Source organism: Orycteropus afer, unplaced genomic scaffold (assembly GCF_000298275.1).
Source record: "Orycteropus afer afer isolate SDZICR_OR568_19922 unplaced genomic scaffold, OryAfe1.0 scaffold00166, whole genome shotgun sequence".
NCBI classification, from domain to species: domain Eukaryota; kingdom Metazoa; phylum Chordata; class Mammalia; order Tubulidentata; family Orycteropodidae; genus Orycteropus; species Orycteropus afer.
In genome coordinates this window covers 603,225-612,495 of record NW_006921753.1, presented here as the reverse complement: position 1 = coordinate 612,495, position 9,271 = coordinate 603,225, and the positions used below count along the sequence as shown (strand labels likewise).

At 39.0% G+C, this 9,271-nt stretch overlaps 1 protein-coding gene across 1 annotated transcript in view; it reads right to left on the bottom strand.

The window, feature by feature from the left end:
- MORC1 (MORC family CW-type zinc finger 1) overlaps positions 1-6,915 on the bottom strand; it is a 306,881-nt gene extending 299,966 nt beyond the window's left edge. Inside the window, exon 1 of the mRNA XM_007946578.1 lies at positions 6,786-6,915. Coding sequence (XP_007944769.1) covers positions 6,786-6,915 — 130 coding nt within the window. The remainder of the gene's footprint in view (positions 1-6,785) is intronic.
- Positions 6,916-9,271: the final 2,356 nt, after the last annotated feature.

Genomic DNA, 9,271 nt, shown 5'->3' with positions numbered 1-9,271 from the left:
GAGGCAGTATCACTACGGAAGTAGATTGCCCAACCTTCCTTCCGAGGAGTGGCTGGTGGGTTTGAACCACCTGCCTTCTGGTTAGCAATCAAATGCCTTAGGCATTATGCTACCAGAGCTCCTTAGTGAAAAACAGGAAGACCCTCTTGGAGATAGACTGACACCATGGCTGCAACAATGAGCTCGAACATAGTAACAATTGTGAGGATGGTGCAGGACCTGGCAGTGTTTCATTCTGTTACACATGGAGTCATCATGAATTGATGACATCTAACAATAACAACATATCTTAGTGATGTTGTTTTGAGTTGTTTGCTATTGTCCTTAATTTTGCTGCTTTACGTTGATGTCCACAGTGCTGATGGCTTGGCACTGGATACTATCGTTCCCTTTGCACTTGACACTGGGCATAGGTCTGGGCAGAAGATAACCTATGGCTGGTTAGCTAATTATATCCTGTGGCCACACTCTCTGTCATCTCCTTTTATGGCCAAAAATGAAAGACAAATGCAAAAAATTGCAGTACAGTTACCAACCAGTGGCTGGAAACTTAGGTCTTCCTGTTGAGATCCCTTTTCTAACAACTGCATCCTCTATCCTGGGTGGAATTTGCTTTCAGCAGAAAAATTATGTAAAATCTTCTGTTATGGGAAAACACAAATATAAAACTAATCAAGTGTCATATTCAATTTAGTCTTTCAAGACTGACTCCCTCATAAGCCCCCAGATCAAATACACCACTAAGTGGACCTAAAATTGTTAGAGGTTTCCTTAAATATCAACAGTTTTGTCAGAGAGACATTAAAACAGAAGAAGGAGGTTATATAGTTGGTCTGAATGTGAAATATTGTGTGGTCTTGCTCTCTGTACATCAATTCACATCTGTAGAGCTGAAATAATAATAATTTCCACTTCAATCTACTGTTGTAAAGATTAATGATTTAATAGTCAGACATAAAGTGTTTTGAAGAGGTCTGATACATAGTAAGAGATGAACAACTGTTAGGTATTTTCTACTTAACTATTTACAATTCACTGCGATGAAGACTTCAATAAATGTCCAAACCAAAATATAAATTCTCAAGGCATAGTATACATTGATATATAACTTAAGAAAAAAATATACAGATGAGTTTCTGCTATAACATGGTTAATGACACAAAAACAGAAATGTAATTTACCTGCATTTCAAGTTTGATCATAAATACAAGGTGAACAATTCCTTCTCTCACCTTTTTTTTCCTATAATCACTTGATTTTGCAGGAAATTAGGCCATAAAAAAATTCCAAATGGGAAAAAATAACAACTTTATTATCTTTAGACACCACTCAAGCTGATTTAAGTCAGAAATTCCCTCAGTAATCTTTGTCCACAGATAAGCCTCACCTTGCATTGTCAAGCAATTCAGCAAGTGCTCCAAAAAGGAAGCTGTGGGTAGTGCTGATGAAGAAATAAAAGAAAAACAAAAGGTTAAACCAACTCTGAAATCAGCGTAAAAGGTTCAAGACACTTGCAGAAAAATGCTCTCCAGTTCTAAACAGATAATCAATTAAGGAGTTATTCTAGAAACAACTTTCTCAGCACGGTCAAGACTCTGAGGTAAATATTCTTCATCACAGAGCCAGGAGTAAGGGCACATTAGCCAAAATATCATGTCCATGCCTCATAAAGCAAAGTCTCCAAGGACCTTTCTGTACTTAGAGCAAACTTTAACCTCTGAAAATTACTATATAAGCATTTATTAAAGGTTTTTCCAGATAACTATTCATAGAAAATGCATTATTAAGGCTAAAATGTTGCTAAAGAATATTGATAAAAATTCTAGCCATAAGGCTCCATCTGCAGACCTAGCACCTGCTGGGAGCCTCTGTTTGCTTCACTAATTTGTATTTATTTGTGCAATTTTTCCACCTGAGAGAAGACTGCTCCTTAAACAACATGATTTTGGGCTGTCACTCTGTCCTCACACTCACTAATGCCAGGTCCTTTGTAACAGAACTCACTGTTGTTGTTGTTGTTGTTAAGTGCCGTCGAGTCGGCCCCGACTCATAGCGACCCCTCCTTGGGTTTCTGAGGCAGTATCACTACGGAAGTAGGATTGCCCAACCTTCCTTCCGAGGAGTGGCTGGTGGTTTGAACCGCCAGCCGTCTGGTTAGCAGGCAAGTGTCTTAGCCACTATGTTACCAGAGCTCCCACAGAACTCACTAGATAGCCTTTATTCACTGTTTACGACACATTGGAAGGCTTAATGGCATCTGGGGTGGAGTCAGGCTATTTCAGGGTCCCACACTTGCTTGTCATTTTCTGATGTAGATTTTTCAATCAGTAATTTATCACAGCATTAAGTGAAGACTATATTTGATATTTTTACAGGGTATATTCAAATATTTTTTGCCAATACCATGATTCAAATACATAAGTTCTTCTGTAGTCTTCCTTATTCTTTGTCCACCTTTTGCATGCATGTGAGGTGACAGAAAACACCATGGTTTGCTCTTCAAAGTGACACCTTGGTTCTTTTAAAGTCTTTTGCAGCAGATATGCCCAATGCAATACGTTACTTGATTTCTTAACTGCTGTCTCTATAGGCATTGATTGTGGTTTCAAGTAAAATAAAATCCTTGACAACTTCAATCTTTCCTCCATTTATCATGCTGTTGCTTATTGGTGAAGTTGTGTGGATTTTTGTTTTATGTTGAAGTGTAATCCATACTGAAGGCTGTAGTCTTCGATCTTCATCAGTAAGTGCGTCAAGTCACTTTTAGCAAGCAAGGTTGTGTCATCCCCATAGTACAAGCTGTTAATGAGTCTTTCTCCATTCCTCATGCTGAGTCCTTCATATAGTCCAGCTTCTCACATTATTTACTCAACATACAGGTTGAATAAGTATGGTGAAAAGATACAGCCATGACACACACCTTTTCTGATTTTAAACCATGCAGTATCCCCTTCTCATGAGCACAATTAAGTAGTCTGAAATTCACATTTTTTGCAATGTTATCCACATTTGTTATGATCCACACAGTTGAATATCTTTGCTTAGTCAATAAAACATAGGTAGACATCTTTCTGGTATTTTCCTCTTTCAGCCAAGATCCATCTGATGTCAGAAATGGTATTCTTGTACCATGTTCACTTCTAAATCTTGCTTGAATTTCTGTCAGTTCCTTGTCTGTGTACTGCTATAACCATTTTTGAAAAATTGTCAGCAAAATTTTTCTTGCTTATAAAATTAATGATATTGTTTGAAATGTTCTGCATTCTATTGGATCAACTTCCCTTGGAATGGTCATAAATATGGATCTCTTCCAGTCAGCTGGCTAGAAAGCTATCTTCCAAATTTCCTGATATAGACAAGTGAGTACATACTTTCAGCCTTGCATCCATTTGTTGAAACATCTCAACTGGTACTCCTTCAATGCTAGGAGCCTTGTTTTTCATCAGTGCCTTCAGTGCAGCTTGGAGTTTTTCCTTCAGTGCCACTGGTTCTTGATTATATGCTGTGTTCTGAAGTGGTTGAACATTGATAAATTCTTTTAGCACAGTGACTCTGAATGTCTTCCATCTTCTTTTGATGTTTCCTTCATTGTTCAGTATTTTGCACATAGAATCTTTCAATATTGCAACTCAAGACTTGAATTTTTTCTTCAGTTTTTTCAGCTTGAGAAATACCAATCATGAACTTCCTTTTTGATTTTAACTCCAGATCTTTGCACATTTCCTTATAATAATTTATGTCATCATTTCTTACACTCAGTTTAGCTATTCTCCATTCAAGAGCACATTTCAGAATCTCCCCTGACATCCATTTTAGCCCTCCCTTTCTTTCCTGTCTTTTTAATGACATTTTGCTTTCTTCATGTGTGATGTCCTTGATGTCTTCCCATAACTCTTCTGATCTTCAACCTTCAAATCTATTCTTCAGATGGTCTCTAAAGTCAGGTGGCATTTTTCATCTCATGGACTTGTTTTAATTTTCTTCACCTTCAATTTAAAGTTGCATAGGAGCAATTCCATAGTTGGTCCCCGGCCTTTTTTGACTGATGATATTGAGCTTCACCATCATCTTGTCCCATAAAATGCCACCACTGCCGTGGGGTCAAATCCAACTCATTGTGACCCTCCTTGGGTTTCCAAGGTGGTATCACTATGGAAATAGATTGCCCAACCTTCCTTCTGAGGAGTGGCTGGTGGATTTGAACCTCCAGCCTTCTAGTTAGCAGTCAAATGCCTTAGGAACTATGCCACCAGAGCTGTTATCAATGTAGTCTATTTGATTCCTGTGTATTCCATCTGGTGAGGTCAATGTGTATTGTCAACATTTATGTTGTACAAAGAGGTATTAATAATGAATGCATTGTTGTTCTTGAAAAATCTATCATGAGATCTCTGGCATCATTTCGAAAACAAAGGCCATATTTTCCAACTACCAATATATATTCTTTGTTGCCAACTTTCACCAAGTCTTAGAAAACAATAACTGCAATAATTCTGACAAAATTGCCCATGAGAGGGTCTATGCTATTTTATTCAATAAATTCCTACCAGATTCCTGCAATATGCTAGACACTATGTCTAGACAGGATCTTTGCCCTCTTGGAGCTCAAGATAGTAGTGGTGGTGGTATTAGCTGCTGTTGAGTCAATTCTGACTCATGGAGACCCCATGTGTGCAGAGAACTGTTCCACAGGGTTTTCAAGGCAATGACTTTTCAGAAGCAGATCACAGGTCTACTTTCCAAGGAGTCTCTGGGTGTGTTTCAATTGCCAACTTTTCAACCAGTAGTCCAGCACTTAACCATTTGAGCTAACCAAGGACTCTCTGGAGCTAGATTATTTTCTATATTAAAATAATGGGGATATGAAAAGTAGAGAAGTAAACAAATACATAAAGATGATATTGTAGATTGTAATTAGGTGCTGTGAAGGAAAACTGATGGCAAACAGTAACTGGCAAGAAAGGGGCAGGCTGGTCAAGAAAAGCCTCTTTTGATAGGAAACATTTAAACTGAGCCCTGAGAATGAGAAGGATTCAACCCAGAGGTGTATCCGAGGTATGGTAGGTATGGCACATGCCCTGGATGACACTTGACAAGGGGCTCCACTGAACAATTTCTATTAACCATCATAGTTTCCATCACCAGCTGTGGAAAATCATTCAGCAAGTTAACCCTTTCATAATTCAAGTGATATATAGCACCCACCAATATTTTCAACCTCTTAGGTTTCTTGGGAAGCTGTTATCCCAGTTGTAGTATGTGTTACCACTTGGTAGAGACCTGTTTGACTGCATGAATCTGAAGAAACAGGCCTCTCCTCACCAATCCTACCACACAAGCACAATTAGGACATATGTGCCCCATATAATTGTATCACCATTCATATTACTTCAAAAAACTTTTTCCTTGATTTTGGCATGACCACCATTACTGAAAACACATGGTAGCAACAAAAAATTCAAAGCTGAAAGCAATTCAGTTCATGAAAAGTTTAAAACTAATATTTTCATATTTGAGAGATTCCATGGGTCAAGGCAAACTGTGTGGTCTTGCTCTGCAGAGTGTTAAAGTAGGAGAAATTGGAAAAAAAAAATGAGTTTGAGAATATTTAAACCAATTTTGATCAGTGAAAGCAAGGATGGTGCAGTTGTAATTTCCACATGGTATGATAATATGATATGTAAAAGAGTAACAATCATGACTTTCATTTTTTAGTTGATACTATGGTAAAGTTATCTAAAGGATGGATGTCAGATGTTTTCACAGAGGCACAATTTCATTGCTTGCCATAGGTGCCATTTTCTATAGCAACACCTCTGACAAAATCCCTGGCAGAACCAAGGGAAAAACATTCCAGGGAGCACAAGCTGAAAGAACTGAAGGAAAAATTCAAGCCTTGACTTGCAGTATTGATTGATTCTACGAGCCACTCCATGGAAGCAAGACTGGGAAATCTACTTCTGCAAAGATTTACCACCTTGAAAAATCAATGGGGGTCGCTATGAGTAGGTATCAACTTGATGTCAGTGGGTTTTGTTTTTTTGGTAAGGGATGGTTTGAAATAATACTTGATAAGTAGCACTATCAAAGATCTGGGCAAGGAGAAGCAAAAGTACCCAAGTAACAACTAAAATGTGAGATTGCTGTCTTCAGAAAGATAGTATCCTTGTTATGACTCAGGAGGCCATGGAGGCTGGAATCAATAAATGCAAATTATTCTGTCTGAAGGGTAAACTTAATCTTTAAATTGTCAGTGTGTTCACAGAGGAGAAATGACTAGAGGTCATTTCTACTTTGGTAGAACTAGGTTTCTGCTGACCTTGAATGAAATTGTTTTGTTTAATAACAAATTGGCCTCCTTCCATCTCTTGTTGACTGAAGAGCACTAAGAGTGTGGTCTGGCCCAGAATGTATCTTTATCATTTTTCATTTTTTAAAAAAAGGCATACAAACTAATGCATGTGCTGGGGAGAGGGGTCCATAATTCAACAATACTAAGTTCATTTGTTTAAATGAACATTTAAAAACTGGGTATTTACCCAGAATATAAACACTTTTCGATTCTACCCCACCCCCAACTCAACTATCCATGTACTCACGAGTTGGCGTGGATGAAATCCAGGTGCAACTGAGCCCGCGATAGTGCAGCATACTTGTCTACCATGCCCTCAAACGTGGCACTCCTGGCCCAAGGGAACAGAAGAACAGCCGCCTCCCGCTGTTTGCCCACACCCACTGTTTGCCCACACCCACGCCCACACTTTGACGCTAGGTTTCAGGAGTACGTGCTCCCTTTGGCTGCCCACGTCCAAGCGCACACTGCCGCAAGACCTGGCGGAAGACGTGGCGGAAGACGTGGCGGAAGACGTGGCGGAAGACGTGGCGGAAGACGTGGCAGAAGTGGAAGTTGTTCATGTAGATGGTTCTAGTCGTTTTGGTACAGTGGATAAAGCACTCAGCTGCTAACCAAAAGATGAGCAGTTTGAACCTACCACCCACTCCTGGAGAGTAAGATGTGGCAGTTCGTTTCTGAAAAGATTATAGCCTTAGAAACCCTATGGGGTGTTCTACTCTGTCCTACAGGGTTGCTATGAGTTGGAATTGGCTTGATGGCAGTAGTTTTGGTTTGGTTTTTGGTTGTGGTCTAGGGTCACCCGCTTGAGAATGATGGGTTTGAGCTAGACTCCTCTTTCAGAATTCTCTGCCTTTCTCAACATTTTTCAGCTGGAAAATGCAGTCCAAAGCTGAGGTTTGAATTACACATACACACACACACACACACACACACACACGTAAGAATATGGTAAAAGAGAGATGTTGCATTGTGGGAAATTGCAGTCAATGCCATGAGATAAAGTGTATGTGAACTGCTGTATGGAAAACAAATTTGCTCTGTAAAATTTCACCCAAATCACAATAAAAGTCTTTTAAAAATAAATATGGTAAAGGATAAGTCCTTGGTTGTATGGTGGGGGAGGTTGTATGTAGGGGAGGTAAATGCATAGTTACCTTTTGCTTAAGAAATGTGTAACACAGCACCAAAAGTAAAGACTCTTTGTGTTCTAACTCCAGTACTCACTTTCTCAGTATCTCATTCTCTGCACTGGGGGGAAAGGAAGGAAAAAAAGATCATTTAGAGAGAGAAAGAAAGGACTGGGAGAAAGACAATTAGAAACAGAATTTCTCTGCGAGGCTTGCTATCCACACCTGGACAAGAAGCCAAACTTCTCCTGGTCTTTAACTCTTTGATGAACTGGCCTGACTCATGGAGTAGACATTCTGTATTGTTCCAGAGGATAGAATTGGGAAAGTGGAAGATAGAGACAGGAATGTTAGGACATAAGGAAGGGCTAGGCTCAGCGGCTTTCTGAATCATGTTACCCACAAAGCGTTCCAAGTTACCAAAACTCAGTCTGAAACAGTATCTGTCAAGATTTCTATGTGGAAAGTCTTAATTGGAATGGGAAACTAGATGTCCTAGATGACCTCTAAAAAGTGTTCAAACTCAGATTGAAAGTCTAGGGCTATTGCTTTGGACCACCGACCATTTGTCAGATTGTCATATTATAGTGGCATGCTTCTTGCTATGATGCTGGGGACAAGGTTACCAGTATTTCAAATACTAGTAGAGTTCCTGATGGCTGACAGTTTTCAACTGAGCTTCCAGACTAAGACAAGAAGAAAGTCCGGGCAATTAGCCAATGAAAACCCCATGGATCACAGCAGAATCTTGTCAATAATGCTGGAAGATAAACCCCTTAGGTTAGAAGGCACAGGAAAAACACAATGACCACAACAATAGACTTGAGCATGAAGATGGAGTAAGATGAGGCAAGGCTTCTTCCTCTTGTGCATGGGATGGCCCTGATTTAGTGCGAACTCAACAGCAACTAACAACAATAATTGATTTGGAAACTAATGTAATTCAGTAGTACTAAGCAAAGATTTTACATGTTAATATTAAAGTCAGAAATGAAGATCAGTTGACTAAAGAACTTGAGCTACATGGCATCACACAGACAATGAAGCTCTCAAAAATGGGGGAAAAAAGGTCAATTTTGGAATACTCTTTCTACTTTAAAAGATAGGTGTTTATCAGCTACTTCATTTATAGGAATCAGGAGAGGGAGATAGAATTTGAATGGCAACCCAAAGGAACATGATTTTCTACTTTAATGTGAAAATTAGAAATAAACATAAACAATTTAAGTAGCATTTGTGATTTCATTTTTGTTTTAACAGTAGCTGCTGTGGTGATGTTTTCATAGAAAAATTTTCTTAACTAAGCAATTTGAGTTATCTTTCTGATCTTTCCTTTCAGAGAACTTCAGAATATGGTATTTTATTTTCATTTTATGATGTGAGAAAAGCTTGAAGAACCTCTTCTTAATTTATTTTACTTTCCCATTTTGCAGCTGCTATCTCAAAGCAATTTACTATTGGGAGGGCATTGGAACCATTAGCCTGTAATTAGTGAAGGCTGTAATTTCTAATTTCTACCAGAGGGAAAGTTGTGATTATCACAGAAAAACTCCTTCTAATAATCTGAGCAGAGCCTTCCTACAGAAAGTGGCCAGCTCAAAGCACTAGACAGTCCTGGTTGGTTGGATGACAGACATGGAGGAAGCTCTGTTAGATGATGTTACAAAAGAGGCTTGCAATTCATTGCACAAAATCTGCCAAAAACCTTTCCTCCATTTCAATTCTGTTTCCTCTTGTCATAAAGGCAAAACTTGTTCTTCAAGGTGTACTTTTGGGATTCCCCTCCCCC